This window comes from Rhinatrema bivittatum, unplaced genomic scaffold (assembly GCF_901001135.1).
Source record: "Rhinatrema bivittatum unplaced genomic scaffold, aRhiBiv1.1, whole genome shotgun sequence".
Lineage (NCBI taxonomy): Eukaryota > Metazoa > Chordata > Amphibia > Gymnophiona > Rhinatrematidae > Rhinatrema > Rhinatrema bivittatum.
The window spans coordinates 7,236-28,439 of NW_021820978.1; the positions used below are offsets into that span (position 1 = coordinate 7,236).

Here is a 21,204-nt window from a genome sequence, read left to right on the forward strand (position 1 = left end):
GGAAGGTAGCGCAATCAGATTCCGGACCTGATCGATCAGCTTGAGGGCGCGGCCCGTGGTAAGAAACCTTGCCTACTCGGGTGTCGAAGTGGGCTCCCAGGAACTCCAACTCCTGGGAGGGCTGAAGCTTGCTTTTGGAAAAGTTCACTATCCACCCGAGGGAAGCAAGGAGATCCAGTACGCGATCCACCGCCTGTTGGCAGGAAACTGCCGACTTGGCCCTGATGAGCCAATCGTCCAGATAGGGGTGGACAAGAATCCCCTCCCGGCGCAGAGCCACTGCTACTACTACCATGACCTTCGTGAAAGTGCGGGGCGCAGTCGCAAGGCCGAAGGGAAGCGCCCGAAACTGGAAGTCCTGATTGAGGATGTGAAAGCGCAGATATTTCTGGTAGTCGCGGTGAATGGGAATATGGAAGTACGCTTCTGCGAGATCGAGGGAAGTGAGGAACTCTCCGGGACGGACCGCCACAATGACCGCACGCAGGGTTTCCATGCGGAAGTGGGGATCTTGAGGGCCCGATTGACCCTCTTGAGGTCCAGGATTGGGCGGAAGGACCCGTCCTTTTTGGGCATGGTGAAGTAAATAGAATACTGGCCGGCGCCAATCTCCCTCTCCGGAACTGGAACCACTGCACCCAGATCCAGAAGTTTGGAGAGAGTCTGCACCACCGCGCTTTTGGCCCGTCCGCAAGGCGAGAAAAGAAAGAGATCCGGCAGGTCCCTGACAATCTCGAAAGCGTACCCGTCTTTGATAATGTCGAGGACCCACTGATCCGATGTGATTTTGACCCATTCCTCGAAGAACAAGGAGAGGCGTCCGCCGAGGTAAGGAACCAAGGAATGAGTCAGCTGAACTTCATTGCGTGGCAGGTTTAGGGGTGGCCCTCACGAAAGGGCCACCTCTCACGAAAGGGCTGCAACCAGGACTGAGGCAAGAGAAGAACCCCCTCGAGGAACCTGCCCCACCCCCGTGGAGCCAAAACGACGCCTTACCTCTGAAACGAGAACGGAGGGTGCGTAAGACCGGGCAGGTTTAGGGTGGTCCTCTGGAAAGCTTATGGACCTTGTTGTCAGCAAAGAATCCATAAGCTTCTCGAGATCCTCTCCAAAAAGGCATCTACCTTTGAAGGGCAGCCGTGCCCCAGCCGAGGTCTTGACGACTGATCAGCTGACCAATGGCGTAGCCAAAGGAGCCTCCGGGCAGCCACCGCTGGAAACCATCGCCTCGCCCTGCACACAGATCGGATCGTAGAGGGCGTCCGATACGTGGCAATTACGGCCTCCAGAGTTCAGGCCTGCTCTGCCCTGCGGAAGCTCCCGGGCGCAGAGTAACTGTTGGACCCCACTGTGAAGGTCCTGCCCGCATCATGAGGCTGCTACAGCAAGACGCCCGGACCCGAGGGCCTAGATGTCGAAGATGTGCTTCAAGTGAGCCCTCTAATTTGCGGTCCTGTCCATCCTTTCAGAGCCGGGAAACCCTCCACCGGAATCGTAGTGTGTTTGGCCACCGCAGAGGACATAAGCATCCACAGAGGGATATTTCAGCAGCTCCAAACCTTCCTCTGGGAGGGAATAGAGCTTATCCATCGCACGCCCCACCCGGAGCGCACCCTCAGGGGTCTCCCATTCCCGCAGGATTAGGAGCTTGAGCATGGGGTGGAAGGGAAAGGCCGAGGCCGGAGCCCGGAGCCCCCCCAGGACCGGATTCATATCCTTGGGCAGTGAGCATTGAGATCATCCACAGAAGGACTCTCCAGACACAGCTCCTGCAGGACAAATGGAATGAGGGGCTCTAATTCCTCCTTACGGAATAAGCGGAGGACTCTGGGGTCATCCCCCTCTAAAGGGGGGGGGCAATCCGCTGAATCCAGGTAAACGGCGGGGATCTGAGGGCCCGGGAGACACCGGGGGAGAGGAAGGGGGGGCACCCCCGGCCCACCCGCACTGGCCTCTGGGGCTCCGCAGCCGGTCCAGGGGTCAACGGCGCGGAGCGAGGGATTTTTGGCGGGGGGGGGGGTTAAGGGGGGGCTTTCGTCCTGCTCATGCAAGCTAGCTAAATAAGATTTATGCATGAGGAGGACGAAATCCGCAGAAAAAGGGACCCTGGATTTGACCGGGGGGGGGGGGGGGGGGGCGAGGAGGGGTCAGGACCCCCCTCTTGGGGACCCACAGGGTTCAAATCGGGGGTTAAATCAAAAAGTCTGGCCCCCCCAGCCCAGGGCGCTCCGAAATCGGCCCCGATGAAAAATCCAACATGGCCGCCGTTCCCGGGCTCTGCCGACCCGGGAAAGGCCTGGCCATGCCAGGAGAAGAGGAGCCCCGGGTTAAATTTGCTTGTCCTGCCGAGGAGGGACCTTCCCCACCCGGCAGGCAAGCAGAACAAAGACCCTGCCGCGAAAAACACGAGGAGGGCAGCCCACAAGAAAGGCAGGCTGCCTGCCGGGACATAGCTGAGCCGCGGCTGAAGAAAAAAAAAGTAGAAAAAAGCTTTGATTGACAGCCTGGCAGGGCCGGAGAGAGCAGAAGGGAAAACCTGCTGCCTCCTGCCTGTCTGGCTGCCGGTTCAAGGCCTGCTATGACCAGAAAAAATTAAAAAATGCTGGTCAACTGCTGCAAATAAGTTAGAGGTAGGTGAGTACCTGCAACTTATTTAAAGTTTGAAACTTTTGTTATTTTTTTTTTTTTGTACTGAGTGCAGCAGCGGGTTAAAAAAACCCCTCTCGGCAGCCAGATGGGGGGGAGACGAGACCCGAGAGACTCGGTCCCCACACCTGGAAGCGTCCACGGACTCAGGCTATGCAGCGCAAAAGGGGCAAAGCCCCCCTGAGCCGGGCAAGAGCTGGATGACGGAGCCGTCTCCCACACAGAAAAAAGAAAAATCACGAAAAAAGCAAAAAACTTCTTTTTTTTTTTTAAACAAGCGAGAATCACAAGAAATACTTGCTTGAGCCTACAAGAAGACAGAAGAAAAAGCTGACTAGCCCACAGCAGAGAACCGAAGGGGAGATGCTACACCTGCTGGAGACAGACGAATACTGAAGGGTTAGAGGATAGGCTCTGTCCTGATATAGGGCATTCTTCAAGTTTTAGTCTGTCTCCACCTGCTGGAAAGGAGGCTCAACCCACTGTCTAGACTGATCCGGGTACGTACAGGAACTGGTATTTTCCTGCTATCATTACTATGTTACTATGTAAAAAATTCAAGGACAAGATCTCATGATGTGTGAAAAATTCTGGATACCTATAATTTGGCTTCTGGAGCTTGCCAGTGCAGGCTATGGTAACCTTTTGCTGCTAGACTAAGAGAAGCCACCACTGCAGCTTAAGTTATTCTCCTACCACTGGGCTGTGAAGAGAAGCCATTGCCACAACTACTGAGACCTGGGGCAGGCTCTCTGCTGCCAAGACACAAAAAGGAGCAGGGAAGAGAAGCTGAAGGGAGATTTAAAGGCTGCTGTGGAAGATACTAGAGGGAGGGGGAAGAGGTTAAACTAAGGCGCAAGGAGAGGGAGGAAAAAGACGAATGGAGGAGACAGCAAAGCAAAACAGTAAAAGGGCACAAAGAAAAAAAGAAAGCAAAATAAGCAATAAGAAAAAAAAAGAAAAAAATGCAAAATACAAAAATAACCAAAAAAAACATTTTTTCCTTGTCCCTAAATATTTTAGCTATTGCTAAATAGTTTTATATTGTGGTAGAAAGTTAGATATAGTGGTAGAAAGTTAGAGAGGGTGGCTTTGAGAAAAACTAATTTATTTAGTGTGTTAAGTGTCTGGAACAGCCTACCAGCAGAAGTGATAATGCTTCCATGATTTTGGTTACTAAGTATGTTTGAAACAGATACAGACAGTTGTGGTAAGAGCAGGGGTGGGGAAGAAGTAGGATAAAATAGAGAGTCTGCATGTTGGTCCAGGAATGGAAACCTATGTGCTCATCTATCCAGAACATCCGAGGGTCATAAAAGCTAGATGACAAAGTCAGCCAGCATAAAGTGGTTGGACAGATACATTAAACTCCCAAGTCAGGTCCAGCTGCAACAGGGCTTTGGTACATTTTCAAAGATAACTTGGGGGGAGGAAATGGTAAGTTGACTAAGACAAAATGATATGGCTGAAATTTCTAGCTAAGGACAAAGTATATGGGGGTGATATCCTGCAGCAATCAAGCTTATATGGCTGACTGCTGGGAAATATCCTTAGACCACTGCAAGTAGGAACAACTGGGCAGATTGGGTGGGTCAAAAAGTCCTTATCTGTTAACATTTACTAGGTTATTATGAAAGCCTTGAAATGTTTGATGAAACTTACTGTATACTAGGATGCATATGTGTTATAATCAAGCTGAACTGTACAACTGTTAAACATTTTAAATTTGGTGTTTGTGGTTATTATAATCATAATAAAGAAAGTCATACCATCTGGAGTGCCTAAAGCTTTCAGTGATGGTTTTGGGCAATTCTTCATTGATCTGTCAAACTCAGGCAACAGCTGCCTTTTAATTGTAGGCTCCTCTGAAAAAAACAATATGCAGAAGGATTTTACAAAAAGATCATGACTGATCCTCCAACTAGCTTTAATTCACAATTCAATGAAAACATTTTTTATATAGAAAAAATACTGCTATATATGAAACAATGAAAAATTTGTTGAGCTGCTGTGTGGCTTTCATTTTATAGTCAGAAGACTAAAATCAAAGCTGCTTAGCTAGTGTTTGTAAGGTAAAATTTGTTACAAATTTATAAAATGGCACTTGGAATGAAGGGTTGTGATACAAGAGTACATGATCATAAAGTAAAATTCAATTTACTACATGGTCATTCAACCATATTATAAAGCAGTCATCTCCTGAGTGACTTCTTATAATACAGTTAGTGAAAGGCTCTCATCCCCAAACCAGCTATTTTATAATCAAAGCGTAAAGGCATAGAGTGCGCTAAAATCTGTTTTACTGTACACTCAGTTATTGCTTACTGTTTACTAGGGATATGCATTTGTTGTACATTCAATGTGCATTTGTTCATTCATTTCGGCATTACTCGCAAACTTAAAGTACACACAGAAGACCTTGTGTGCATATTAGAGGTACACGCATAATGCAAAGACACATGAATGAATGCACATCCCTACTGTTTACATGGAAGGTTTTCAGTTTAAATAAAATCTGTATTTTTAATCTGCATGTATTTGTGCTGTGGAAACAATGATAATGTAGCTAAGCAATCAAACTAAAATAATTGTCTTCTAAATTAAAGCTCTAAAAAGCTTTTGACAGAAATATATATTGGATACATACCAGAAAAAGTTCCTTCTGCTCTTTTTCTTTTTCCATTTCTCAGGTCATCTGTTCTTGAATGAGATTTATTCTGCTCACATACTAAGCCAGCATCAGTAAGCTCATCATCTTCCATGAAAGCTTTTGCACTCTCCACAGCTTCTTTTTCCAAATAGTTTTCAGGGTTTTGAGCACTGGTAGTGGAATATATCTTTAGTGTTGCTTTAGGCGGCACATTAACTGACGCCAAATCAGTTTTAGTTTCTGGCCTGACATACTGTTGCTGCTTATCATCCAAAACATGATGTTTTGTAGAAAATGTTGTGCTTGCTTCTAACACTGCTGTTAGTTGTTTACTCTTATCTATGTAAGGCATACAGTTTGGAATTTTAGTCACATGCATATTTCTAGAAGACTTCATATTAATATAACCATCATTTTGTTGTGTTTCCTTGCCTTTGGCTGCTAAAATATCCTTTCCAAGTTCTTGGTATTCAGTTTTATTAACTTTTGTGACTGTAAAACAGGATGTACTTTCAAGGAAGCTGTCACTATTGCCAGAGTCAAATTCTTTGAACATAATCTTAACATTCTGAAGTGCATTTTCAGAAACTATCACAGGTGTCCCACTTGCTGTGCTGAATCCAAGAGAACTCTTTGGATTTCCTATAGTTGTTGAAATATCTGGGTCTTGAGGCACTTGTCGCTCACTTCTTATATTAACTAACCTATTCTCCTCTCCTGGAAATTTAGTTTCCTTATTCCCTAGCAAAGGTTCTTTACATTGATAGTCCAAAGCTAAGACACCTTGTTGCTCCAGTGAATAATTATTTTCTATTTCAGAGAAAAGCCGTCTAGCTTTCTTCAAGGATTCATCAGACAACTGTACATGTTTCCCACTCGCTGTACTGAAAAAGCCAGGCTTGTTTTCAGAAGTGTCTAAATGGGAAACAGTGACTGCATGATTTTCATAAATGTGTTTTTCTACTTTCTGAGGCTCTGCGTTGATTTGCTTAGAGAGAGTATCTGCAAACATATTTCTTACATATTTTAAGCTCTTTTCATTTATGCAAATTGCTTCTCCTTTTGCAGTAGAAAAACAGCATGAACTATCTGCATTTTTACCTTTGACTTGTGTTAAATATTCAGAACTACCTGACAGCTTAGAACTAGCTGGAACTTCAGTTTGAAATTTAGTTTCAATATTAGTATCAATGGATTTCTCATCAGAAAATATCTGCCGGGCTCGCTTTAGAGCTTCGTGGGAAATACTGACAGTCTTACCACCTGCTGTACTGAACACAGCAGGTCCTGTATTGAGGGGCCTCAAATTAACTCTCTCTTTTTCAGTAATTAATGGTCCTTCTCCAAAAACAAAGTTTTGTGACATAGCAACATTTTCAGCATTTGATAAGTCAAGATTATTCATATTGCAGATGTCAGATTCCAGTGCTTCTTCAGAAGCAGTTACTCTCTTCCTGGGCATAGTACATACATCCATTGACTGATTTTGGAACACAGTTGGCATATTTTTTGTTGAATGGTTAAGTTTACAATCAGAATCATCTAAATTATTTACATAATCTATCTCAGAATTAGTTCTAGAAAAGCAACTATCTGTTTCATTGGCTAAGCCTCTGATGTCCTTTAAGAATGGTTTATCAACTTTAATAGCTAAACCAGTGCTCATGGGTGAAGGATGTTTCTCAGATGTTTCCTCGGTAGAAGCACGACAGAATGCAGTTGTAGAAGCATCACCGATTTTTAATGGCGTACGTTTCAAACTGTCCTCATTCAGCAATTTTCTGGCCTTAAGTAATGAAACCTCACTAACAGAAATTAACTTACCCTGTCCAGTTTGGAACCCTCTAAAAGCCTTTGTGGAGGGCATCACAGATAAATTTTTTATATTTAAAGATTCTAAATTCTTTTTGGGTAGAGTAGTTGAGTTTGCTTCCAATGAAAGTGTATGTTCAGTTTCAAAATCTGTAGCATGATAAACTGAGCCATTAAGCTTCTTTTCTAATATCTTTACAGATCCTTCACAGACAGAATGTTTTCCACCATTATCACCTTGAAGTTGTAGCATTTCTCCACAATATTTGGAGGATGTTTTCCCAAATGTCTTACAAACTCTGTCATTCAGATTTTCATCCCCTTTCTTAAAGCCTGGCTGCAGGTAGTCATCGGCTTCACTAGTAGTCTGGTTATGTATCCCTAATATGGATTCCTCAGCGAAAAGGCTTTTCGCTTTAGCTAAAGATTCATCTGTAATTGTAACTTTTTTACCACTAGCTGTACAGAAGCCCATAGAAATGTTTTCTTGTACACCTTGGTTTGCATGATCTTTTTGTTGGACAATCTGTTTATCTTTTAAATCATCCAAATCAGTTTCCTTCACTCCTGATACTTTATTTTTACCAGTATAACATTCCATTGCAACTGGCAACATTTTGACCTGATTTGCTATCAGCTCATTAGAAAATAATGAGCTATTAGAACTGTTTTCATAATACTCTTCTGCAAACAAATGGAATGCCTTCTCTAGTGAAGCCGTTGAGACAGAGATATTTCTACCATATGCAGTCTGAAAGCCTGGTTGCATATGGAAGAGTTTGCTAGGCTCAACTCTTGGCCTGTTCTGTTCAACTTTCAGTTGTTCAGTCTCTCTTGGAATTTCACTGGAAATGTTCACATCATACTTTTCTTTTACTTCAGCAGTTTTTGTGAAACATGCTACAGAGTGCATCCAAGCTGCCTGCAAACTACATTCAGATGAATTTTTTTCAGGATCAAACTGGTTTAAGTTTTTTAGGCTTGAATGTTGGTGATTCAAAGATTTCCTACTTCCAACTTTATCAACAATGTGCTTTCTACTAGAACTATCCTCATTATAGATGCTAAGAGCATCTTTTAAACTATAGTCCTTTATGTCCTTGCCACTAGAAATACAAGATCTCTTCTTCTCTTCATCCATTATTTTACTTTTATTTTCTATATTTCTGGCAGGAAACTGATTAATGGCCTCTGCTGCACTATTACTTTTTGGATGATATTGATGTTTAGAATTTTTTTTGGTTAAGTTACTGATACAATAACTATTTTTTCCCATCTGGCACATAGAATTTCTTTGAGAAGAAAATGCATGATTCAGACCTGCTGTAACATTTGAGCATCCTGAAACAGGTGTCAGAAAAGATTCTTCAACATCATCTACATCACTGAACACTTTTACAGCTTTGAGAAAAACTTCATTGCTAATGTTAATCTTTTTACCACTAGCTGAACTAAACCCTCCAAAATTTGTAGAACTGTTGTTTGGAAAAAAAGTATCCACAGGTTTGCTTAGAGTGATAACAGGTGTTCCAGCATGTGACACATTAACTTTAGTATCTTTGTTTTCTACACAAATTCTCTCTTCATTCATATAAACCTGACTTGCAGGCCATGTGTCCATGGTTATAAAGGATTCAGTATTAAAACTGTCATCAAAATTTATCTCTTTCCATACCTCAGAATTATTTAGATTTGCAGTACTCTCTAAATCCTCCACCAGTTCAGAAACATCTGCCATCATGTCAATTTTCTTACTAAACTGTGTAAACTCAAACTGACTGTTAGTCTCCTCCAAAATGGAAGAAAGTTCAGTAATTTCAGCTTTTTGGCTAGCTGTCAGACTTTGGCTTAGTTCAGGTATCTGTTTAACAGGCAAATCCTGTACAGCTGAATCTATTTCTCTAGTGGAAGTCACTGTTGTGTTAGAGACAAGATTCCTGGTCTCAGAATGACTTATCTGCAACGCAGTAGAACATGAGGAATTGGTTGCCAATTTGTTTTCTGCAACTGAAAGAGTTACCACATTATCTTGCCCAGTAAAAGTCGAAATGCTTTCCATTTGCTCTTGGAGAAAGATCGAGAGGCTCTGGTCTTCAATTTCTTTGAGCAACAATTTGCCCTTATTGATGTTTTCAGAGACTTGTATCTGTTTGCTGGATGTGGTATTGAAGCTATCAAACTGAAGATTTAAAACAGATATGTTAGAACTGGGCAAGAAATAAGAATTCTCTTTATTAGCTGCTTTTTCATCTCTTTTGTTCATTAAGCACTGATCTTCAATTTCTTTAAACATCATTTTACTTTTTTTCATGCTGTTCTCAGACAGCTGTATCTGTTTATTGGATGCAGTTTTAAAGCCAACAAAATTTTGATTTGCATTACAACTAAGTAAGCAGTATAAATCTTGTTTGCTGCTTGTATTTTCTACTGCTTCTACTCCTCCTGCAGGCAAATTCAAATCTAAATATGTTTCTGAACTAGAAGAAGCTTTATCTGATGATGTGCATAATGAAGGAAAGCTGGTTACCGATTTCACATGTTTATTTTTTTCTGAAAATTCTTGAACCTTTGGTAAAGAATTTAAAAGTTTTACTTTCTGAGCAATTGTGGAACCAGATTCTTTTTGAGGAACGGAAAAGACTGTCTGTGGATATTCCACTATAGATTCCTGTTTTACTAAGCTTAAATTTGCAGAAATTACTTCATTTAAATAACCAGATTCAATGTGATCAAATATTTGTTTGCCTTTTTCTATAGGTGCTGAAGACACTGACATGCTCTTGATATTAGCAGTTTGAAGAGATATAAGCATGTTTTTATTGTGAGATGACATACTGAAACCACACTGCTGTTTAACAAGTGACTCTTTTGGAAGAGGATTTTTATCTAATGTGTTTTCAGTCTCCAACATGACGGCCCTATCACTTGTACCAGACAGCATTTCAAAACATGGTGAAATAATTTCTTCATATCCACCAGAAGGCAGCTGTTTCAGATGGCTTGCAATAGGATCAAAATTAGCAGTTTCTTTTTTAAAACAAATTCTTTTTTGTTTGTTTTCTTCATAACCAATTTCCTGTAAACTGGAACTGAAGTCACAGGTTTCCTTAGGTGGTTTATATTCTAGATTTTCAGAGGGTTCACTTACTCGTGAAGAATTGCTGGTAATCTCTCCATCCATATCCAGAGAAATAAGGATTGGAAAAGTATTTGTTGAATCAACTGTGGCATTTAAAAGTCCTGGGTCCTTTTTTGGACATCGAATTAAGACTTCCTTCCTGCTGTACTCCATTTGGAGATGTTTTTCTGCTAAGAGGTACGCAGCAGCCAAAACCTTTTGCTTTATAGTTGAACCAATTCTGTTGTTACTTACATCAAGATTTTGTTTGGAGACAAGCGTACTAATTAGTGAAGAAGCTAGAGAACTATTCTCTCTTATTTGTTGCTGTTTTTTAATAGTTTTTAATTCACTTTTCTTCAGCTCTTGGTATCTTATTTGGTCAATCAGAGAATTATATTCATTAAATGTGTCATCCATTCCAAAGGCATTTATACTCTGGGTCTCAGGATTTTTCTCAGTACATATATCCAAGCGCAAGTGCAAACTGTCTGCAGAAACACCACAAACATCTGTAAGACAATCAAAGATAACTTTAAAAATAGGACATTTTAAAAAAGAAAAGAAAAGTTAAACTGTATGGTAATTTTTATTGTGATCCAGATTTGTCATAGTGAGACCTCATATGGAGTACTGTACTGATTCTAGAAATTGCATCTCCCACAGGATATAGACAAAATAGAGACAGCCCAGGGGAAAGCTATCAAACTTAAGGATCTAAAGTATGTATATCTTGGTCTTGGGTTATATATTTCGATGTTGGGAGGGTGATTGGGATTAAGTTTCTGGGGATGCCTCCCTCCCATTCCAGTTATTGTTTTTCTTATATAATTAACAACAAAAATAAAGCCTGATTTTGTACAGCTTTACAGTTAGCTAATGATCATACCTGGAAGCTCAATTAGGTTTTACCTGGAAATTCCAGGAATTAACAAATTGCAGGGAGAGACTGGAGAGCTTCAGGCAGGGATTGGCCAGTGCTCTGAATCTCAGGAAGAGGCTATTCAGTTTACTGCTCCAGCCCCTCCTCTCCAGGTAGCCTGCAGGCAACAGAAGGAGAGGGGATGGAAAGGGAAGTGGAGGATTTTTTTTCCTTTGCAGTGTCTGTTCCAGTCTTACCCCCCCCCCCCCTCTTCTGTCCCTGAACAGACAGAACATGAGGCAAGGCTAAAGAAGTTAGGGCTGTTCAATTTAGAGGAGAGATGACTGAGGGGGGATATGATAGAATTCTACAAAATCTTGAAAGGACTTGAACAAGTTAATGTAAATAAGTTATTTACTCTCTCAGATAATAGAAGGACCAGGGAGCACTCCATGAAGTTAGCAACTAGCTCATTTAAAACAAATTGAAGAAAATTATTTTTCACTCAGCGCATAGTTAAGCTCTGGAATTCATTGCCAGAGGATGTGGTTACAGCAGTTAGTGTAACTGGGTTTAAAAAAGGTTTGGATAGGTTCCTAGAGGTTAAATCCATAAACTGCTAAGACGGTAATTAATAAGCAATAGTAGCTTGTGATCTATCTAATGTTTGGGTACTTGCAAGGTACTTGTGACTTGGATTGGCACCGGTGGAAACAGGATTCTGGGCTTGATGGACCCTTGGTCTGACCCAGTATGGCATATCTTATGTTCTTATCTTATGGGGATAAACAGGAGGAATGCTAGGAGAAGGAAAAGCTGGATGTGCTATTCCTCCCAGCTAATAAACACCAGATTCAAAGTGACCACAATTCAACATTTCCCAGGTAAATAAATGAGCTATTTACCCACATTCAAGTCTTAACCCTGTCTCTCTTCATGGTGATCAATTCATCTACTTCAGAAAGCAGAGTTGCTTACCTATAACAGGTGTTCTCCTTGGACAGCAGGATGTCAGTCCTCATACATGAGGTGACATCATCTAATGGAGCTCGACATGGAACACTTACATCAAAGTTTCTTGAATTTTGACTGTGTTTCACTGGACATGCTCATACTTGCCATTGTACCACATGTGCACGTGGTGGTCCCTTCAGTCTTGTATTTAGTCATTAAAACAAAAAACAGTGAAATAAACTCCATAGACAGTTGGGTTTTGTGAAGACTAACATCCTTCTGTCTTTGGAGATCACTCTGCTTTTTTCAAGAAAAAGAAAGATGGCAGTCGTCATACTTGAGGAATCCATACCAACAGGCTACCCCCAACAAAAATATTTTGTTGACAGCAAGCTTTTTTTTTTTTTTTTTTTAACTTTATACTTATTAGAATTTTCACAATAAACAAGTTTAAACTTGTACAGAAAAAACTTGAGTTGGATAACTAATTATATTAAGCAATCAAAAGCAGTAACAAATTCCAAACAACTCAATTATTTAAAGGAAATAAACGGGGAAGACAAGATGAAGTTGAGCAATACAAATTAGAACCAAGGAAACACAAGAAAACAAAAGAAATAAGAGAGACAGCATTCAAACAAATCAATACAGACGATCAAAAAAGGCTAAATATAACTACCATGACCATCAAGATAGGATCTCAATTGAACAGGATCATAATAAAAAAGTTTAGATCCTGAATGAGAAATGTTGAGATTACTTACCTGATAATCTCGTTTTCCTTAGTATAGACAGATGGACTCAGAACAAGTGGGTACAGTGTGCTCGTGCTAGCAGTTGGAGACGGATCTGATGTCAACACGGGTACATATACCCCCACAGGAAGTGAGACAATTCAGTAATCTTCCTTGCAAAAGCTGTTATGGATATATGTGTACTGACGATCAATGAAATAGTGAAAACAGGATTCCTCTGACCGATTGATAGGAGCTGGAGACCGCCAGCATTCCCAACCGGAAGGCGTCGACACCTGGTAGAGTGGACGCACTCATGTAAGAAATGATAAGGCTTACCTTAATCGGTGAAACCCATGTATACTGGCAGCCGGGCGGGATGCTGAGTCATCTGTCTACACTAAGGAAAACGAGATTATCAGGTAAGTAATCTCAACATTTCCTAGCGTGTAGCCAGATGGACTCAGAACAAGTGGGATGTACAAAACCTTTACTCCCGGACTGGGTGGGAGGCTGCCTGAGGACCGCCCTTGCAAATGCTGTGTCCTCCCTGGCCTGGACATCCAGACGGTAGAACCTGGAGAACGTATGGAGGGAGGACCATGTCGCTGCTTTACATATTTTTGCAGGCGACAGCATCCTAGATTCTGCCCAAGATGCTGCTTGGGCTCTGGTAGAATAAGCCTTGACTTGTAGAGGTGGTGACTTCCCGGCCTCTACGTAGGCCGCTCTGATAACTTCTTTAATCCAGCGGGCGATGGTGGGCCGAGAGGCCGCTTCTCCTTGTTTCTTCCCGCTGTGCAGGATGAACAGATGGTCAGTCTTTCGTACGGCTTCTGTCATTTCCAGATATCTGGGCAGCAATCTGCCAATGTCGAGATGGCGTAGCAAACGCCCTTCTTCTGATTTCTTCAGACCGCCGTGGTTGGCAAGGATATGGTCTGGTTGAGGTGAAATTGTGAGACTACCTTAGGCAAGAAGGATGGAACCGTGCGAAGATGGATAGCCTCAGGAGTGATTCTGAGAAAGGGATCACGGCAGGACAGTGCTTGTAGCTCTGAGATGCGACGTGCTGAACACACTGCCAGCAGGAATACCATCTTCAAAGTTAGCAAATGGAGAGACAGGCCCCGAAGGGGTCTAAAGGTGGATCCCGCGAGGAAATCCAAAACATTGTTGAGGTTCCACAGGGGCACTGGCCACTTCAGTGGCGGACGAATGTGCTTGACTCCTTTCAGGAAACGTGAACCATCTGGGTGCGTAGCAATCGTCTTGCCATCCCTCCTGGGACCGTAGCAAGACAGCGCAGCCACCTGAACCTTGATGGAGCTGAGGGAGAGACCCTTCTGAAGCCCATCCTGCAGGAAATCCAAAACAATAGGGATAGTAGTCGCATGTGGATTGGTGCCATGAGTGTCGCACCAGGCTTCAAATACTCTCCAGATCCTTACGTAGGTGAGGGATGTGGAAAACTTGCGAGCTCGGAGGAGTGTATCTATCACCGGCTCCGAGTAATCTCTTTTCTTCAGCCTAGCCCTCTCAATGGCCAGACCGTAAGAGAGAATTGAGCCGGATCCTCGTGGAGGATGGGACCCTGACGTAGCAGGTCCCTGAGAGGAGGCAGGGGAAGGGGCTCTCCTGCCAGTAGTCTTCTCATGTCCGCGTACCAGGGTCTTCTTGGCCAGTCTGGTGCCACTAGAAGAACTAGGCCCTGGTGCTTCTGAATCTTGTGGATAAGGGTGCCCAGCAGGGGCCACGGAGGAAAGGCGTATAGCAGGGTCCCTGGAGGCCATTGCTGAACCAGGGCATCGATCCCGTGAGAGAACGGATCTCGCTTGCGACTGAAGTATCTGGGTACTTGGGCATTGGACCTGTCCTCTAGTAAGTCCATGTCCGGAATCCCCCAGTGATCCACAATCATCTGAAAGGCTGTGGGTGACAGCTGCCATTCCCCCGGATTTAGGCTTTCTCTGCTGAGGAAGTCTGCCGTGGTGTTGTCCCTTCCGGCAATGTGGACGGCGGAGATGTCCAGAAGATTCGCCTCTGCCCAAGCCATCAGCGGGGCTATCTCTAGGGACACCTGTCGGCTTCTGGTTCCACCCTGATGGTTGATGTATGCCACCATGGTGGCGTTGTCGGACATCACTCTGACTGCCCGGTTCTGCAGTCTGTGAGCAAATTGTAGGCAGGCTAACCGGACTGCCCGTGCCTCTAGGCGGTTGATGTTCCACCCTGACTCTTCTCTGTTCCACCGCCCTTGTGCGGTGAGTTCTTCGCAGTGTGCGCCCCATCCGCTCAGGCTGGCATCTGTGGTGAGCAGAATCCACATGGGGGAGGACATCTTCGACCCCTTGCTTGTGTGGTTGGGCTGCAACCACCACTGTAACTGGGTCCGTACTCTGGCTGGCAGAGGTAGATGCACGGAGTAATTCCGGAAGCGATGGCTCCAGCGAGAGAGCAGGGAGCGTTGCAGAGGTCTCATATGGGCCCTTGCCCAGGGTACCACTTCCAGGGTGGATGCCATGAGGCCGAGAACCTGTAGATAATCCCAAGCTATGGGCCGGTTGGCTCCCATCAAGGACCGGAGACGCGTCTGAAGTTTTAACCTTCTCTTGGTGGTGAGACTGACTTTGTCTGCCTGAGTGTCGAACTGGACTCCCAGGTATTCCAGTGATTGGGAAGGCTGTAGCAACTCTTGTTTAGCTTGACTACCCATCCCAGGCTTTCCAGAAGGGCGATCACTCTGTTGGTTGCCCGATGGCTCTCCTCTCGTGATTTCGCCCTGATCAGCCAATCGTCTAGGTAGGGATGGACCAGGATTCCTTCCCGTCTGAGCGCCGCTGCTACCACTACGATCACCTTGGTGAAGGTCCGCGGCTAGCCCGAAGGGTAAAGCCCGGAATTGGAAGTGGCGTCCTAGAACCTTAAAGCGTAGATAGTGCTGATGATCCGGATGGATCGGGATATGCAGATAGGCTTCTGACAAGTCTAAAGCCGTGAGGAATTCCCCTGGCTGTACTGCGGTCTTGACTGAGCGCAGAGTTTCCATGCGAAACCTCGGGACCCTTAAGTATCGGTTGACTGACTTGAGGTCCAGGACGGGCCGGAAAGTGCCCTCTTTCTTGGGTACCATGAAATAAATGGAATAATGTCCAGAATCCATTTCCCATGCAGGTACTGGGATTATGGCTTTCAAGGACAGGAGCCTCGCCGGGGTAGCTTCCAATGCTGCCTTCTTGTGGATTGGACATGGAGATTCCACAAACCTGTCCGGAGGGAGATGATGGAAGTCCAGATAATACCCCTCTCGGATAATGGTGAGGACCCACTGGTCCGACGTAATCTCGACCCATCTGGGGTAGAAGAGGATTAACCTGCCCCCTATGGCTCCGTCCCCCGGATGGATCGGCTGATTCTCATTGGGAGGCGCGGCCGGGCCCTGAACCCGAGCCGGCTCCCCTCTTATGCTGCTTGGTCCGAAAGGACTGGTTCCTGGCCTGAGGATGGGGTGCCTGGTAGTGACTCCTAAAGGGAGTGAAGCGCTGAGAGCCTCTGCCTCTGGAAGGCCTTGGAAAGGCGCGCTGGTTCCTCTTGAACCTATCTTCCGGCAGGCGAGGTATTGGAGAGGCACCCCATGTGCTGGCCAGTTTATCAAGGTCGCTGCCGAACAGGAGAGAACCCCTAAAGGGCATTCTGGTGAGGCGTGTCTTCGAAGGAGCATCGGCTGACCAGTTCCGTATCCAGAGCTGCCTGGCAGCTACAGAAGATGAGATCCCCTTGGCTATTGTACGGACTAGGTCGGATGCGGCATCCGTGAGGAACGAGAGAGCGGATTCCATGTCCGCTGCTGGAGCATTGTTCCTGACTTGTGACAAACAGGAACGTGTCACCACTGTGCAGCAGGTTGCGATTCGCAAAGACAGAGCTGCCACCTCAAAAGTCTGTTTCAAGATGGCGTCCAGTCGCTGGTCATGAGGTTCCTTGAGGGCCGCCCCCCCCTCAACTGGAATGGTAGTGGGCTTGACCACCGCACTAACCAAGGCGTCCACCTGAGGGCATGCCAGCATCTCCTTGATTGCCGGATCCAGTGGGTACATGCCCATCAGGGCCTGACCCCTTTTGAATGAGACCCCTGGTGCAGCCCATTCCAGGTCTATCAGTTGCTGTGCGGCTTGCAAGAAGGGAAAATGGCGGGCTGTAGGACGAAGACCTTCCAGCAGAGGGTTCTGCGTAGATGGCACCGTAGTGCTGGGGCCTGTAATAGCCAACTCCGCCAGGCACTGAGATACCAGGTCGGAGAGATCTTCCTTGGGAAAGAATCGCCTCATAGTTCGATATGGCTCAATCCCCGAGGGAAGCTCCCTCTCCTCGGAGGGTTCGGATTCGTCCTCTGAAACATCAGGGTCCGCCTGAACCGGACTGCCCGGAGGCAGGTGTTCTTGCCCACGATAAGGGCGCGAAAGTCCAGCGGCAGGGTCAGCTGGAGCAGCAGCAGCAGGGCCTGGACGGGAAGCTGATTGCATCTGCACAAAGGCATGGATCCCCTTAAAGAGATCCACCCAGGAAATGGAAGCAGTCTCAAGTCGTCAGGGTACCAAGTCCCCCGGGATCCCAGGTTGTTCGAGACTGCCCACTAGATCCGGGGTGGCTCCTGGGGAACTGTCGACAAACCTCCGTTGAGACTGGTCCTGGCCCGAGGCTCCCACTGCCTCCTCACATTGGGCACAAAGGGAGTCTGGCTCCTCGCTGTGCGTGGCTCTGAGCTGGCATGCTGAGCAGAGGCCGAGAGCTTTCACGCCGGAATCAGGAGGCGCCGCTGCCGGAGACGCCGGGGCATTCGAATGTTCCATTGTGCGCTCAATAATATGCGCTCAATACAATAAGCGCTCAATACAATAAGCGCTCAATAATATGCGCTCAATAATATGCGGTCAGCAATATACACTTAATACAATATGCGCTCAATAATAAGTGGCAGCTATATACGCTTAATACAATATGCGCTCAATAATATGCGGTCAGCAATATACGCCCAGTACAATATATGCTCAACAATACAGGCGCCTATCATGGGCGCTCAATACCTTAACAAGGCAGACAAAATGGCGACCTCCGCGGCGTGCCACATACAGGCAACGCCGCCGATCCTCGTACCTCGGAGACCAAAAGTAAAAGATGTACGCCTTACCTGATCCTCGGCGCTTCCCGGCAGAAACCCGGGCGGTCTCCGGCTGCGGGGGGAGAAGGGAAATACCTTCACCGCCGCGCTTGAGGAATGCACCCGCTGCCTCTAAGTCCACGCCGGGACCGAGGCGCCTCTCAGCCCGACCCAAGCCCTTCTCGCTCGGGGGCTAGGTCCCTGCCGCGATTCGGCCACCGGACCGAGGCCTAAACCTCCGAGGGATCACGGAAATCACCCCGGGAAACTCAACTGGGGGAGGGACCCGAGGGTATCACCGCAGGAGTGCGGGGCTCGATGTTCCTGTAGAAATTTAGTAAGTAGAAAGTAGAAAATAGAAAGTAGATTGGAAACACGCTCAGCGAGCGTGCAGGCTCTCCAAACTGCTTTGGAGACGGAAATTACTGAAGTGCTTCACTTCCTGTGGGGGTATATGTACCCGTGCTGACGTCAGATCCGTCTCCAACTGCTAGCACGAGCACACTATACCCACTTGTTCTGAATCCATCTGGCTACACGACAGGAAAATCTATTTCTAATTTACTGAAAATTGTAAGCATTTAAAAATTTATCACTATTTGAAATACCCAATAGTAAATTGTATTTTAAAAAAATAAACACTTTAAATCAGTACAGTAAATTACCTTGATCACCCTTCTTTGCAAAAGGAATGTCTGAGGAATGAGGTTTAAATTTCAAATGTGACAATGCACAGTAGGTAGACGACTTTAGATCTTTGGAGATGGTTCCCTGTCGATGGCCAGGAAACTCATTTACACAATAAATAAATTTTTTAGGTTGTTTTATTAAACGAGGCAGCATGCACTTTCCTTTCAAGCTTGATCTCGTAGCAACATCTTTAGTATTTCTTGAACAGATTGCTCCACGGACATCACTGGTACATGAAAGTGGGATGGTATCATCAGATACAGTGATGCTTTTACAGATTTTGCAGGTCTCCATAGACTGATTTTTAAAGACATGCTCACAAACATCATATCCTTTTTCTAAATCCCTAGCTAATTTGTCCAACAAATTCATATCTAAATTCATTTTGGAAATCTGTCTTTTCACAAGTGTGGAGTTTTGATGATCCAAAGATAATGATTCTAGTAGAGGTGTATCCTGGACCGCCTGTTTTAACACTGCATCCTTCCGTAGCTGAGAAGAGTTTGTTTCATCCTCGATATTTTCTAAAGTATTTATATTTAACATTTTTCTCAATTGTGGTGAACCAGCATCATCTAAATTACTTAAATTATTAGTGTCTTTAGATGTAATTATCTTTTCTTCTGTTTTCCTGATAATTAAATTGATTGATGAAGAAGTAATATATTTGGGCATTTCCTCCATCTGAGTTATGTCTAAACCAGACAGGTTTAATTGCGACCATTCTGAAGTTAAAGACTGTACATATTCCCTGATGAGTTTACTTTCTGCAGTCTCATTTTCCACAGTGTCTTCTGGCACATTTTTTTGAGATGAATTACAACTAGAATTCAATTGTGTTTTCAACTTTTCGAAACATACATCTTTATCTTCTTCTTGTGACATACTGACAGGTTCTTGAGATCTTTTATCACTGTGGTTTTTTTCAACTTTGCTACCATTTTCCACTTTTCTTAGACTAGCAGGTTTACCACTAGTAAAAAATATTGAAAGATCCTCATCTACTCCTTCTAGTACATCTGCTGTAGTTTGATGCATATCTCCATTATCCAAGGCATTTGATACAGTCTGTTTCCTTGCTGAATTGGTTGCACAGTACAATCCATTCTGGAAGGCATCTTTTTCTAGCTCTGTTAAAAGTTTTAAAAAAGTGTTATAGAAAACAGGAATTCAAAAAGCACTAAGATTATTATATTACTTGGTGCTTTCATTTAGCACAGGGCTTCCCTAACCTTGTACTGGTGACCCCACAGACAGTTGGGTTTTCAGTGTATCCACATTGAATATGCTATGATTGACAAATCTGCATATTTTTGAAGACTATTTCTGCATGCCCCAGTTACTGATAAAAACATTTCACTCTGTGCATGTTTTCTTTTTCTTCACATTTAACATATTCTGTTGTATAGCTGTAAGATGTACCCTTTATTAAAAAAATGTTTTTCTTTTACACCCAAATTATATAGAAATGTTAACCTGTACCTAATAAAGTGAGACATATTTCTGCTTTACTGATACAGAAAGGACTACAGTGATTACTCCTTGGAGGCAGAGTTTGCTGGTCAGCTCTCAGGATTTCTTTCAAGGGTTTCTAGTTAAACTACATTTCTTCCAGCATTCCTTCAATACTCTTGCATGAGCACGGATCCAAGTCCAAAAAACTATTCAACTTTCAGTAATGAAGCTGACTAAAATAACATTTTCATGTTTCAACATCCTTTGGTGGTATGTGCTATCTGGAAATTCCCTGGCTCTTTTCATCTTCAAAGAAAGGGAAGAGGCAGAACCAGTGTGCACACAGGAAAACCAAAATGCAAAAGAGTGGCAGAATTCAGAAAGAACACAACTGGATAAATATGGTCAAACCCTAAAACATATGTGAATTGATATACCAAACATAAGAAAATCATACCATAAATAATTGTTTCTATAAATTAGAATGTGGTTTCATTGTTCATCACTTTGAATGACCAAATGACCAGGAAAGTGGTATATAAATAGTAAAAAACAATGAATAAATCATACAAAAATCATTTATATAAACAGATAATAAAAATTATATACTTTAAAAGAACCAGGTCAAAGATAAACACTGAAGTCCCAATATTGCCATATTTCAGCATAAAATTCCTGCTTCAGAGGAATTTAAAGGAGAAATTTAATCTTACTGGTTAATTTCCTTTTCTCTAATTCAGTCAGACGGTTATGCCCACCAACCAGTAGATGGATACAGAGAACAAAAGGCTCGCTACATCATGCCTTTTACGCAGCCATGCGGACCTCAGTCTGCATTATTTTCTGTAACAAGCTTCTTAAAAACTTTAAAAGCTTCCAGAATACCAAAATGTTAAGGAAAAAAAAACAAACAATCAACTATATACAATCTGCCCATGAATCATACCTGTACAGTATTTCCAGCACAGACATCTTTCTTTTATGCTTTATAGTAGCAAAAGGAAGGTTCTGGACTGGTCTGAATGGACTAAAGGAAATTATCAGGTAAAATAATGTAGAGATTACTTACCTGATAATCTCCTTTTCCTTAGTGTATGCAGATGGACTCAAAACAAGTGGGTACAG

At 44.0% G+C, this 21,204-nt stretch overlaps 1 protein-coding gene across 1 annotated transcript in view; it reads right to left on the reverse strand.

Annotated features, from left to right (window-relative positions):
* Nucleotides 1–4,352: 4,352 nt before the first annotated feature.
* Nucleotides 4,353–21,204, reverse strand: part of LOC115082340 (breast cancer type 2 susceptibility protein homolog) — a gene marked incomplete at its 3' end in the record, with an annotated part of 106,525 nt that continues 89,673 nt past the window's right edge. The window contains exons 9-11 of the mRNA XM_029586576.1: nt 18,600–19,754; nt 5,294–10,738; nt 4,353–4,511 (exon numbers count right to left, since the gene is read on the reverse strand). Of these exons, the coding sequence (XP_029442436.1) occupies nt 4,353–4,511; nt 5,294–10,738; nt 18,600–19,754 (6,759 nt within the window). The remainder of the gene's footprint in view (nt 4,512–5,293; nt 10,739–18,599; nt 19,755–21,204) is intronic.